General features: G+C 39.2%; 1 protein-coding gene across 5 annotated transcripts in view; it reads right to left on the bottom strand.

Annotated features, from left to right (window-relative positions):
- Positions 1-6203: 6203 nt before the first annotated feature.
- pax3b (paired box 3b) overlaps positions 6204-15010 on the bottom strand; it is a 30056-nt gene continuing 21249 nt past the window's right edge. For 2 of the 5 annotated variants that reach the window (XM_077541366.1, XM_077541365.1), the window contains exon 8: positions 11709-12782. In XM_077541366.1, coding sequence (XP_077397492.1) covers positions 12339-12782 — 444 coding nt within the window. In that variant the 3' untranslated portion in view covers positions 11709-12338. Of the gene's footprint in view, positions 7832-9006; positions 9067-11708; positions 12783-15010 lie in introns of those variants that run through there. The other 3 variants (XM_077541367.1, XM_077541368.1, XM_077541369.1) reach the window with 3 other exon arrangements.

The following is a 15010-nucleotide window of genomic DNA, read 5'->3' on the forward strand; positions in this document are numbered from 1 at the left end:
TGTTTATGTACACACATAGGGGCCTATGTGTGTACGTGCATCTGCCATGCAACCCACCGGAAATACACAAACATGGCGAAACTCAGACGCAGCTCACAATCACATTTTTGGAGCAAGGAAGAAACCACCTACCAAAAATACTTCCAAGTAAGTGTTTTATCTCCTAATTTCATTAGCTCAATATGCTACCACATCTGTGTGGGGGGAAAATGCATTAATATTTAGCTGCACCATGAATGTATGAATTAAATTCACATTCTCAATTTGCCATGTAAGGAATAATAATGTTGCTGCCATACATACTAAATTGGCATTTATTTGCTTTATCCACATAAGAATGTGTGTTGCTGTGTTTACAGCAAAGTGAAGAGGAGCAATTGTGTGCACATTGGCTGCTTTTGTAGCACCGTTGGCCCCAATAAAAGTTAAATTCACTATGGCCATTTCTCTAGGACCTGAACAAAGGCGGGTTTCTACTTGGAATGATGAAAGAAACTCTTTAGCTCTCACTGTGCCTCTTTTAGTTGTAAACAAATAAATCATACTGCAGCGGAGCAGTAAATGAATTGGAATCAGACAATTGTGATCATTCCTGCCGGACAAAAGAGAAAAACATCAAATTGAACAAATGTTCAATTTACATCTACAAGACTGCAACATTTGGACATGAAAATGGAAGTTTTTTGGCTGGAAATGCTCCCCTTCAAGCACAAACGCAAAGAACACTTGAAACCAAATATTTTTGCGAAGCGGGATGTCACCTTCTCCTCAGATGCCATCTTTCTCCGGTGTCAGTATGTTTTCCATCGGGGGGGGGTCTGGGGGTTAAGTTGTGCCCGGCATGTGTTATGCTCAGGTCAGCAGCAGCCAGGACCTGTGATGACAGAGTGTGTGAATGCAGGAGTGTGTCAGGGGGTTAAGTGCCTGTACAGGGGGGTGATGGGAAGTTGAAATATAAGGACACCCCAAACAACCCCTCCTCATCTAAAATACACTCTTGAGACCCATCCTTCGATACAAGAAAGCGTATGAAAATAATGCCTTTTCACAAAGTTGATCATTCTCCATCTTGAATAAAATCATGTTAATTATTGTGGGTGTATTTTACACTAATGTGAAACAGAACTGTACCATACTTATTGTAGCCATTTGTTTTTAATAGTTACATGAAAGGTCCAAAATAATAACTTAAAGCCCAGTTCACTCTGGCTGCGGAACGGACGTGCAAGGATAGAACGCATTCAAGTCTACGTGTCAATTCACACCAGCTGCGATGCGGTGCGTCTGCGGTGCGGAACGACTGCGGCGATGCGTAAGGTTTCCTCAAGCGTTCTATTTTTTCCAGACACCCCATGCAAATTTTCATGACGAGCCAGACAGGAAGTCGGACATCTTGCATCAAGGTAAATCCGGTATATTTCAAAATAAAAATGTTTGCAAACTCGTTTTTTGGGAGGGAACCTAGCTAGCTACATAGCATGACATGAGTCGGACATTTAAGACAAAAAATTAGCTCAGAATAAATTAAACATGACAAAATAACACTATTTAAACACAAAACGTAGCCTTGGTAGAAGTCCCAGAAATAATGTCGATGTGACAACAGGCAAGCGTGGCTATTGTTTACAAAATAGGACTCTATATACACGGTTGTTATTGTGTGAACTCAACTCTCCACCGTGAACCCCACGTGATCTTGTGGTCTGGAGGTTGCAGATTTCCGGACACGCAATGCACGCGGTGTGAATTGCAGTCCTTGCGGAAGCCGTGCGGAAGCTTTGTGGAAAACGCACCGCGTCCTTTCCGCAGTCAGTGTGAATTGGGTTTTAGATTGAATGCATAATAAAATGCTAGGTCCGGACCGCTTCAAACAATGGTGCATTCATGACAACATCCATCCATTTTCTTAACTGCTTGCTCCTCACAAGGGTCATGGGTGTTGCTGAAGCCTATCCCAGCTGGCTTCGGGCAATAGCCAGGGTACAACCCGAACTGGTTGCCAGCCAATCGCAGGGCACACATAGACGAACAGCCATCCACATTCACAAGCACACCTAGGACAATTCGGAGCGCCCAATTAACCTGCCGTGCATGTCTTTGGAATGTGGGAGGAGACCAGAGTACCTGGAGAAGACCCACGCAGGGAGAACATTCAAACTCCACCCAGGAAGGCCAAAGCCTGGACTCGATCTTGCATCCTCAGTACTGGGGGGTGGACATGCTAACCAGTCAGCCAGTCAACCTCATGACAACATATACTGGGAAATTACACAGGCCTTAAATGCACACTCCACACTATACAGTAGCCTACATGATGGACATGAGATATCTGTTGGAGACACCAGCCATGATAATGTCAGCGGGGGTTTACACAGAACACACAAATTCACGTGTAAGACACATTTGAACATTAGCGCACAGTGAGAATGACAGAAACAGCTGCTGGCGCGATCAGGAGGTCATGTTAGATCACTAAAGTGAGGAAGAAAACAAATTCTTGACCCCAGGGGGTTGTCTAAGATGTGGGGTACAGGATCACATGGCAACACACACACACAAATACAAATGGAGTGTGTGGATTGTGCATGTGAAAAAGAAACAGACGGAAAGATAAAAGGCATATTTATTTGAAATACTTATTTGAAATTTGAATGTTTTTAAAACTTTTCATAGCGCAATGTGTAGCTATATATATATCCATCCATCCATCCATCCATTTTCTTGACCGCTTATTCCTCACAAGGGTCGCGGGGGCTGCTGGCGCCTATCTCAGCTGGCTCTGGGCAGTAGGCGGGGGACACCCTGGACTGGTTGCCAAGCAATCGCAGGGCACACAGAGACGAACAACCATCCACACGCACACCTAGGGACAATTCGGAGCGCCCAATTAACCTGCCATGCATGTCTTTGGAATGTGGGAGGAGACCGGAGTACCCGGAGAAGACCCACGCGGGCACGGGGAGAACATGCAAACTCCACCCAGGAAGGTCCGAGCCTGGACTCGAACCGGAGACCTCAGAACTGGGAAGCGGACGTGCTAACCACTCGACTACCGTGCCGCCCGCTATATATATATATATATATATATATATTACATTACAGTGGTGCTAGATATGGGTTTAATTTGTTCAGTGTGCATGCTTGTAACTCAGAACACATGCATCTTAAATAACGCCATGAAATTGTTTCACCCATCTCCTGACATGCCCCCATCACTACCCCCCCACCCCCCACCCCCCCACCCCCCGAAAAACTGTTATGTTTATTTTAAAGTGGAAGTCGAAAATTATCTTTACAATATGTTATATGCGCCCCACTCGTCTAAACATGGCATTCTGATTAATATTGTGTTGTGGAATATGAATGATGAATTATCCATCTCAGGGGTCAGCCATTTTGTCACTTCCTGTCGACTGACAATTACCTCACAGTGGTGCAGGGCTCAGACAATTACCAATCACAGCTCACCTGTTTTCTGAAGGTTTTTTTCTTTGGTCATGCGACATTCGCAAGCTGAGCTGAATTTGGTCGTTACTTGAGCCCTCAGGCAGTGATGTCATTTTTAGTTGACGGCAAGTGGCAAAATGGCTGCCCCAATGAGATGGATAAAAATAAAAAAAAATGGGTGGATTTTGCTGTTTAAAGCAATAAACCATTTATTGAATCAATACCCAGCTGCTCTGTGAAATGTTAATTTCAACACTTCCCTGAAAAAAATATTAGTAGCGGTCATTTTTGGACAGTCATGTGATCATCATCATGTATCTATTGATGTAAACACACATTGAATAACATGGCTGCCAATGACTACAAAGTGACTCACAAAGAATTATTGCGTCCCGCGGCGGTGGAATACTGGAGAAGCATTTTTTCAAAAGAAGCCACAGGGGAGTCGCCAAAGGTGTCCAGCCAAACGTTAAGATGAAACTGTGGCTGATAAGGACACATTCAGCATCCCATTGCAAGTAGAAGTTAAGGAACGTCTGCAAGTTGCGTATTACAGGGTGATGTATGTGAGACTGAAGTTACTATTCACCCTGGAAATGTAATTTGTGGACAGTCCACAACCTTGATGGTAAACATCCGCTAGGCCAGCTACTTGCTGTTGCGCTCAATGTGCTTTCCCCATATTAGGAGAGGCCGCGCCCACTCCCCCGCCCGCCAATGGAAGGACATGAAACCTGATCGGTATTTGGCAATAGAAGACAGCATTTTTTTGCCCATTATATCAGCAAACTCCCATTCAAATGAACAAAGTCAGCTTAATTGTTTTTTTTTTTTAAATAATAAGATATAAGGTGCGAATAAGATTCCAGAGTTATTTTTTGCACTTTTATTTTTATACACAATGCCTAATCAAATACTGGCAAATGAATTTTAAGTGGTGTATTGGATTTCATAATTTTCCAGGCGATATTAATCAGAATGCTGAGTTTAGACTGGAGGGACCTCTTTGAACATATTATTGTAAAGAATATGTTTTGACCTGACTTCCCCTTGAGGAAATATTGTACTGCTTATTATTATGATAGAAAAATTACCATAATCACATTTGAAAACTTTATCTGGGAGTGGCAATAAACAGCTTGAAGCCTCTTTTTCAAAAAAACTGAAAAGCTGTTCACTATTCGTCATAGTGCTTTTTATTAGGGATGTTCGATACCACTTTTTTTCAGATCGATACCGATACTCAGACCCTCACTACTCGCCAATACCGATACCAAGTGCCAATACCAGTAGTACATTTTGATGAATAAATAAAAGAATCACTACAAGATATTTTTAAACAAAAATAAACCGTCTTCTGCAGAGTTTGTTGTAATGTTGGCTGTCAATTTTGAAGTATTTCCAAACCGGTGAAGTTTTGGTGAAAAACGCAGGCATGCTCCGATGCTCGTAGGTTCATTGTTGTCAAAACAGGAAGTGGTCCTCATGATTTGCCATGGTGTTAAACTGTGGCAGGGTAGCGCCAGCTACATGCAAGGAGGACTCACTCAACGCCCCCGGTACCCGGTATCGGTACTCGCCCATACCTACTTTTTATTGTGAAGTAAGTTGAGTTCACTGCCACCATACAGGCATCGTATCGCAAGGGTGCGCTCGCAAGTAAAAAAATAAAAAATAAATAAATCTGCCAAATGATGGCTTGTATCTTGAAAAACTCTTAAGTTGAGGCACTCGTTTCTCAAGGCAACACTGTATAGCATACACAGACACACATAGCTAAGTGTGGTACAATAATTTCCTATTCAGGACGTGAAGGAGGTGCATCATTAGTAAAAATGTCAGCTTTGGAAATTTGCAGCTGTGATTTGTCATCATTTATGGACCGGATAGGAAAACTAACAGTGCGGTAGATGTGGCTTTGTACCAACGTGTGTGCACATCTGAATGCGTGATGAGGTTTGTGAGCGCACTAGGCCAACGGAGCTCACAAACATCGATCATGGCCTTTCCTTCGTAAGCTTATGTAACGAAACTAAGGGTGATTTTGAGTTGCTATTGACTTAGAGTGTGTTTACAGAGTGTGCAATGAATAGTATCCACCACTGAGGCTTGCAAGCAGAAACTATTAATCAGAAGGATGTTATAATTAGACTAAACACCCTCAGGCTGCATGAACACGCAAACACATGCAGAAAAATAACACTATATCTGAGCATGAAAATAATATATGAATGCTTGTGGTACCCAAACTCACAGTGGGGCCCTGTGTATGTAACAAGGACGAATATGTGGATGTGAAATTGGATTTGTCCAAAGCGCTTTAAGGCTTGTTCGCTTCGTCTTAGACGTTGTTAAACAAAAGTCAGTTTGTTACTGTAGGCGGGGGCCTGTGAGCGTATTAATAACCACTGATGCAGCCGCCTGAATGTCAACAGTCGTCTGTAAGAAAGGCTTTTGTGTTCACTGTCAATTGGGATGTCTGGTGATCGCTATTTGGTGGGCCTATTTTGGTTGGGGGGTTCACATGAGTGCCTTCAAAAGTACATATTTGTCTCTGAATGGGCCTGAATTCTCGCTAAAATGAATCACAGTCACTTGGCTTTTTTTTCGCAATATGACCAAAATAAACACAAAGACTCTATTTAGTAATGTGGAGCAGAAAACAATGAACAAAACGGCGATTTTCAGAATTTTTATTTCATTATAAATAATAATGATAATGTGCTTATACACATACATGGCCTTATGTTATACAACTTCATAATACAAAAACATACAATGACTACAAGAAATGGTTCATTCCACTAAATATTCAAACAACAGAGTGCTTGTATGTGGGCAATTGTTTTTCTTTTGCAGTTAGGAATGGTTTGTAAAAAAAAAAAAAAAAAACATGGAATGAATCTGACAAATCTATTTGTCTACATATGGAAAATGGAGACAGAATGGTCCGACAATATAATAACTTGACAATTTTGCCGTTGTCCTTCCTAATGTAATTTGTCGTGTTGTAATCATCTAATTAAAACACATGTGCTCTTCCTTAATTAATGAGCTCTGAAAAAAGAGAGATGATCAAAGTGGATGCTGTTCTCATGAGAATTTTTGTGGGAATGAACACAAAAAGCAACACACTGTAATAGTTGAAAAACTGGCATATTGTAAGGGTTACTCAATTAGGAGGCTTTTTAGTATCAATAGCGTTTTTGAGAAAATAATTTGTCATATTTAACTACTTTAAAATCATACAGCATTTTGAACATAATTTAACGTTGCGTTCTTTTCCCAATTAAAAAAAAAAAAACTTGTGAAAAGAGAGTCCAGTAGGACAAATGATTCCTGAAATGATGTGTCTGCGATATATGATATATTGCACTCCTGCTCAGCAGGGAAAACGCACGTCCATCTTTTATCTAAACTTTGCTGCTCTTTTGCGTTCTCAAGTGTTTTGTGGTCGTGACTTGTGACCTGGTGGCTTTTTCCCGAAAGAGAAAGATCTTTAAAAGGGTTTAAGCCTGTGATCGATCTTGCCTATCAAGCACCCACCCCCCTCCCCTTTTTGTTAAAACCACTTCTCTTCTACTGCTCTCTCATCTGTCACTTTCCCGAATGTCACCCCTGACCTCCCGCAAGGCCTCTGGACCACTACAAAAGGCCGAGATGTGTGCTTCGCCGTCCCAAACGTCAACGAGACACAGAGAGGAAGACAGAGGAGGAGGACGAGTGCTTAGTTGGAGGTTTAAATGAACTTCCTCAGCAGTACAGCTGTGGTGTATGTTAGCGTTTCTGATATATTATAACTCACATATTCATTTCCCCGTGTTTGCTTTCTTTGCCTCTAGAATTTCTCCTCATATGTGGCTTGTGTGGGATCTCAAATAAATGCCATATAGATAAAATCAGCAAAGCCAGTTTCCTCCACCCCCCCACCCGGGAAGAAACGATTTGAGAGATTAATTTGGCGTTACATGGAATTTCATACATCCTCATGTGGCTTTAAGATATGTAAACATGTTGCCTTGAGTCACTTTAGGAAAAACAAAACAAAAAGACACGATTGGTGGACTTCACTGGGAAGTCAAGATGGTCAGAGTGCCACATGTGCAGAACTGACCGAATTAAGCGCTGAAGTCTGTGCTGTCCATCTGCACTCCTGATGCAGAAATGTCCTCAGTGGATGAACAGTTTTTGGTCTGATATTCCTTCTTGTGTTCCCTTCTTTTAGAGCTGTCAGTTTGTCCTTCACAAGAAATAATCATGTAATGTCCCGCGTCAGAGAACATATTCCAATTCATTTTGGTCCCATCGACGAATGATCGTCTTCATTCTTTGTGGACTCGAGCTTTGGGTCAGGCGATCTCAGGCCTCAGATAAGGAAGGGCACCTGAAGAAATACAAATGCAAAAAAGGATGAGATGTGTAGACACCAAGGATTTGAAATCAAATGTTGTAGAGAAAGATGATAAAAGACGGAGATTTACAGTTGTGCTTGAAAGTTTACATATGTAAACTGAGCACACCGTATGGTGAGCAAAAGACTTACTGCAAAATAAATCCAAAATACTGTGGCAATTGTTCTGATATTTTCACAGGTTGAAGTTGACATGAGTACAGATGTGCATGTGAATTTTGGTGATGATTCATAGCTTTTTTTTCCATCATTAAGTAACATTTAGCTTTTGTATATTGTACAAAGGCTTTCAAGCACAACTGTATGGTTGGAAGTACAAGTTCACTAACAAACGACTGTTGTTAGTTTATACAGTAGAGTGGCCAAGCAGGAGATTTGAGCAGCATGTCTGGAGCCAGACTGTAAGAGCAAGTAAATTTCAATTGGCGAAAATATGCAGACGGAGTTGAGTAGGTACATAGTATAATAATGTAATAGTAGAATATCTATGTATTGATAAAATAAATAAAATATAAACATATATAACATTTTTACACTGGCTCACTTTTTTTGTATCTTACATGTTTCTTTTGCTTTAAGAAATTCAGAACTGAGGTGCACCATAGGATCACCTCAGGCAAATTGTAATTGCTTATCTCTGCCATGATAAGCTTGAGTCACAGTATTACCTCGACTTGTGAGTTTTATTTGTTCCATGATGATGTTTGTAGGCTACCTCAAATCAACGCTCCTCATTGGAATGAATGGAAATGCCATTAATTTGTTCTAAAACACCAAAAAAAAAAAAAAAAAAAAAAAAACGGAACTATAACACGGTAAACTAGGTAAAGTGCAATTTCTGGGGAAATTGTGCATGAATGCTGAAAGCTGAATCCTAATAAAAGTTGAATGCATGCTTGTGAAATGCTAGTGAAGTAAATTGAAAGATAAATTACTAACTATCAGTTGTATATGAATGATAAATGAAAAAAGAAAACCTGAACTGCAATAATTCGAATGTGGTATTCGAACCATGCTGTTTCAGCATTTACACAAATGTATAACCATCCATGCGTTTCTTTCAGTGAATTATTCAGCAGTCACGCATGGTTAGGGAAAAATAAATAAATAACAAAAGCAGACTCACAGGGAAGTAAACATGAACTGACAGTGACCAGCGGATGTAGTGAAGTTCGCTGCCGCCATTTTATGGCAGTGTCTGATGCTCACTCATTAGTGAAAAATAATAATAATAAAAATTATGAAGACCAAAAAGCCACAAACATAATGTGGTTAACACCAAGTAAGATTTTTTTTTTCTTTTTCATCAATTCAGTGAACAATTTTATGTGATCGGACCGCCATCTCTAATACTGGAACGTGAAGCGGCACTGCTAAATGCTGCCTCCCCAGCTGACCTCAGTCCTCACACCTGTTTCTAATAGCCGCCCTGCCAGAGGCTATTAGGATCCGTCCACCTCCAAAAAAGACCTTTCTTCTGCAGTTCCAAGCCCAACTGCACGCTGGTTATCCAGTCCCACTGATTAATCACATCAATATGGACGAGTCGGGCTTGTAACGGTGTGTAGGCGTACGAGGACACGTGCTGTCCTGGTGACCGCCTTTGCGCTTTTAGGCGTGTTTACAACACAAACAGCCTCGAGGTTGTTCACATGCATAACCAAGATTTCTTTATTTGGTCCATGTTGTTTTACTGGAATGCTTCATAACATGTTTTCTAGTATGCATAGATATTCATTTAATATTTGCTGCCGCACAAAGTTAAACATGTTCAGACATTTTGGCACATTTTCACGCTCTTTTAAGAGCCCTGTCCAGGGTTTGCAACACGATTATTGGATGAGACTGATTGGTCAACCCCCTGTGGACCAAAATTGGAAACGTCGGCTGCTGTAATCATAGCATAACAGAGAACGACATTGCCCTGCAAATTCAGATTGGTTTGAAGTTGACTGCGAGACTCTCATAACAGTAATGTGAAATGAAAAGACCCTCTCATGGCTCCACAAGTGAATATTCTTTAAGGGCAAACACGCTAAGTAGGACTCTCAAGCCTTATTGGAGTTTTACTTGTCGGTGATGTGAGCTGACTCTACTGAATGACTGTGTCACAGTGTTGGGCGAATGACTTTTCAGTGGCAATCAGACATGCACAATTACCCCCAAAACCTGAGAATGGAGTGTGGTTGCAACTTAACAAGCAGGACAGCAGCTATAATGACTACGTTTACATCCAGTCAGTATTCGGGTTAAGGTCAAAATTCTAGTTTTTGAAACATTCGGGATAACCTGATTACATGCATGAGTGGACAGAGTTACGCCCGTGCTCAAATGGAATACCCGTTTGAAAGCGTGACGTACGGACAATGTCATTATACACAATATAGAGCTGGCCACTTCCTTTAATCATCACTTCCCGTCAATGACGACGCCCACCTCGGCGAATGCACAATGACGCGAAGCCTCGAAAAAAATACATGGAGTGAGCACCGACTGAAGCACGTTTACATCCGTCGATCGGTAAGTACAGACAGTCCTTCTCATTCCGTGTATTTTTGCAAGGTTTTGCATCAAAGCATTCTCAAAATATGGAGAAGCATTCAGTGAAATTTGACCATTGTCATCAATGGGAACTGATGATTAAAGGAATTGTCCATTTCCGCTATTAACCTTCTATGTTCAATAAAGGACATTATTATTATATTTCCTAATGCTGATTTTAAAATTGATTTTCATTTTAAAACCATTAATCAATTATTTTAATATCTCATTTGCCCATAATTTCATAAGAAAATATAATTTAAAAGGCCAAAATGATTTTGTTTCTTAGAGTTTTCCTTACATGAATTTAAAAACATTTTCTTACATTTATGAAAGTCCTGACTTATTGCACTTTAAGACAATTCAGAATCTTTTTAATTTATATTTACAGTTATTGAATTAGAATCTTGAAAATTATGTCCTTGCTTATGTCAATGTTTGTGTAACACTTAAGTGATTATAACATGTTACTTTCATTAATAAACAAAATCATTTAACCAGTTACTAGTTTGGAATTTAATGTTGGAGTTTTTAATCATGTTCTTGGTATTTAAGAAGAATTGATGTTCCATAATTAATCAATACTGATTGAATTGAAGTGAATCGAATTGGAAAAAAATAAAAAACGAATCTAAGTGAACTCTTGTGCATCGAAATTGAATCAAATGAGGAAATTGTTTGTTTTTTGAACATATAAACAAGTAGCAGAAAAAGACAATAATTTAAAAGAAGAAAGAAAAACCTAATACAGTCATCTTCACGGGTTTATAAAAGGGAGTAGAAGAAGAAATTCGAATTGATACCCAGCCCTAATATTTATGTCACTCACCGTGCTACATAAAGTAATCGGTTTCTTGAATTAAAAAAAAAAAAAATATATATATATATATATATATATATATATATATATATATACAATTCGATTCAGAATTGATTTTCGATTCTCGATTCAAACGATTTTCGATTCAAAATTATTTGATTGACAAATGATTTCTGCTTCAATTTACAGACACACAAAAAATTGTCATGATCTACTCCAGTCTGCTTTGCAAGACAAAATGACAAATAGAGACATCTTTATTTTGTTGAAACATTTATTAATTTTGTATTTTGTAAAAACGATTTTTGGATATTAAATATCGATTCAGAATCTTAATAAATGAGAATCTCGATTCTTTTATGAATCGATTTTTTTGGCACATATATATATATATATATATATATATATATATATATATATATATATATATATATATATATATATATATATATATATATATAGCAATATTAAAGTTTTAAAGGGGTTTTGACTGCATTTTAACACACTTCATTTTAACATACTTGCTATGTAGATTCATAAACGAGAAGTGAAATTAAAAGAAAACTAGTTGTTGGTCTTTGAAGCATTAACGATGTTCTCACTTTTGTCTCTTCATTCAGACCTCATATTCTTCCTAAAGGTAGTTAATAGGGCTGACATCAGGGCTCTGTGTTTGTGTACTGGACCTTTCCCAAACTTTCACGGTGTTGGAAGTACAGTATTGAAATGGCCAAAATATGACGATATAGGGGAGACAGTTGAGCTCAATTAATTCCCGTTTGATTTAATTCAACATCACTGAGACGTGCCTCCCTTGCAACAGCTTGTGGGACATTATAATGGTTTGGACAACTATTGTACTGTTGGTTCAGACATTTTTTTTTTCCCTTTTTCAAAGAAAAACCTCGAACCAGTGTTCTACTGTATGTAGGACAATGAATGGTGCACTTCATAGAAACAATCCTGTGGTTTCCAAGTAATCACGAGAGTTTCAGGCACTGGGACCTATTTTATCTTGTTTATATAAATATTTGTATGCGAACACTGGGACTTTGCTGAAAAATACAAATAAAAATAACTGAAAACATGTATCAGCTGATCTTTGTTTTAAGGCAAAGATCAGTCGAGGAAGCACAGCGCACATTTGTCTGTGAAGCATGTAAAAAAAAAAATAAAAAAAATGATACGTTGGAATTTTTTTTCTAAAACAAACCATAGGTAGGGAAAACAAAAATGTGATAAAAAGAGAAAAAAACTGATAAAGTAAAATCTATTGACCTTACTTTGTCCGTATTGGCCATATTGATAGGACGCCACGTGGTCGACTGTGTAGCCCTGGGAGCTGTAGGTGGGGGGGCAGTAGGACTGGGAGCTGGGCAGGGAAGGCAGAGCTGACATGGAGGGAACACTGGTCAGACCCTCCAGACCTTTGATGTGGCCCATGCGTTGACTGCAACTGGTGGCCATGCCGGCAGGTGGTTCAAGGCCACCGGTTAGAGGTGAGATGGCATAGTCGCTTTGCGGCTGATGTGGAACCCCACCGGGATTCAGTAGACCCATCACCTGTTGGGAGGACAGATGAGAGAACACCAATTTTGAGAATAACACCAGTCTAATATGTTGTGTTAATGAAAAATGCACCTCTGGCAACTCTCTTTACTTATGCCAGAATTATTCTTCCGATGATGAGTCTGAAGAGTGAGGAAATTAATTTGACAGGTTTTGTTTCATTGTTTAAAAATTGATTTTCCAGTTGTTGGAACTACAATATGCCCACATGTCAGGACTGGTTTAAGTTTCATGATCAACCATCCATCCATTAACCGGAATGTTTTATTTTTTATTGATTTTTTTTTAATTAAATTTAATCTCAGATTTCCAATTTAAGGGAAACAAAACAGGCATTTGAGACTGAGAGCTATGACCTACATGCAAGCAGTTCCTAAGAACTTTAATCTATTTCATAATATTTTATGTTAAAATTTGCTCAATGATTATGGTAAATTTTCAAGATCAATGAAAACCAATTTCTCTGGCTGTAAAAACAAACAAAAAACAGGAGAAAAAGGATAATTTTGTCCTTGTTTTATTAGTTGCAAAATCCAGTGTGACATCTTACCCATGTAGTGTGACAATTTACCCATTGTTGGGGCAACACAGTGGCGCTCCTGCCATTAGGCGGATTAGGCAAATGCTAGGGGCGCTCGTGAGCAAAAGGGGCGACAGGGAGAGGAGTAGTTTTTTTTTTTTTTTTTTTTTTAATCCTTCGTCAGTCACGTAAACTTGCGCCTTCTGTTTCAAGTAAAGCATGGCCAGCCAACCACATACCTCCTTTCAGATGTAGCTTTGATTGACAACGACGGCTAGCCAATGACAATCGGGATTGGTGGGTGAGGTGGGGGGAGACGCACGCGCTAGAGACGTGCATTAGCCAAATTTACTTCCGGGTTAGATAGTAGTGTGCTTTTGCCGGCCGGCGCTGACACAATGACCACCAAATGCCAAACCTCGATCCAGGATGACACAGTTGACTTTGCTGGGAATCCTGCGTCCACTGGTCCACTAAACAACGTTTCCAAGTGAGTGTCAAACTTTTGTTTTGATTAGTCAAGCCACACAGCACGGACGAATTGTAGCAATAAGCGAAGTGCGCATTACGTTTGCGCATGCGCGAGGGAAAAACGAGGCTACCAACTACCCTATCAATTTGAATGGCGGAGATTAGAGTGGTGACGATCTTTGCCTTTAAAGCTTGCAAGTCAACTTCCCCGATGTCAGTAAACCATATGCTATGCATTAATAAAAAAAACAGCAACTATCCAGCGGTTGAAACGTTTCTTTCAGAGCCGATTCCATTGGATTCATTTCATTTTCATGACCGTTTGGTAGTTTCGCCTACCCACAATGCACCACGTTTCTACCCATAATGCACCTTGAATTCGAGATGCGCACTTCGCTTATACACAGATTGCGGTTAACAGACCGCAGTCAAACATACACAAAAACTTTGGAGCATAAAATTATTTATCACTAAAGCACAGTTGCAGTACAATGTAAGTTGAATTCTCTTTTTTTCTATTGTCAAGTTTGTTAATGTTGATGACTGTCACTAAGTTCTAATGAAAAAAACAGCACTTTACACATCCTTTTGGATTGATATTTTGCTTAGTTTTTCATTGCACCCATATGTCGTTTCTCTATATTATCGACATATCTCAACTCAACCGTATTTATAAAGCACTTTAAAACATCCATTGCTGCATACAAAGTGTTGTGCATGGAATAGAAATCAGTCTTGCAGTAGAGACAAATTAAAGAAAATAACACAAAATAAAATTAATTCTAGTAAATATATGTAGGTAAGTATAAAAGCAAAAAATATATATTTTTAAAAAAATATAACAAGATGTAAGGAAGTGAATAAGTAAAATAGAATAAGTATAAATAAATAAAATAACATCATACAGCCCTAAATCCAAAAAGCAAATAAAGGCAACTGCTAGCCAATCCCAGATAGAAGCGGCTGGGTCACAGAGTCATTCATTCGGACATAGTTGTTTACAGAAGTGACGAATGGTTTTGTTGCAAATGAACTTTTGAGTTGAATAAAAATTGCAAAATGAACTACACAATTTTTTTTTCAGATTGTCTTTTAGATTTCAGAATGAACTGCCGCTTTTAAGTGACAGAAAATATTTCTGAGCACTTTTGCAGTTGTCACAATGCCACTGTTCAACCTGAACAACATCAGATTTAGGTTGATGAAGTGCACCCCCCTGCACTTTCTTTCT

Source organism: Festucalex cinctus, chromosome 13 (assembly GCF_051991245.1).
Source record: "Festucalex cinctus isolate MCC-2025b chromosome 13, RoL_Fcin_1.0, whole genome shotgun sequence".
Lineage (NCBI taxonomy): Eukaryota > Metazoa > Chordata > Actinopteri > Syngnathiformes > Syngnathidae > Festucalex > Festucalex cinctus.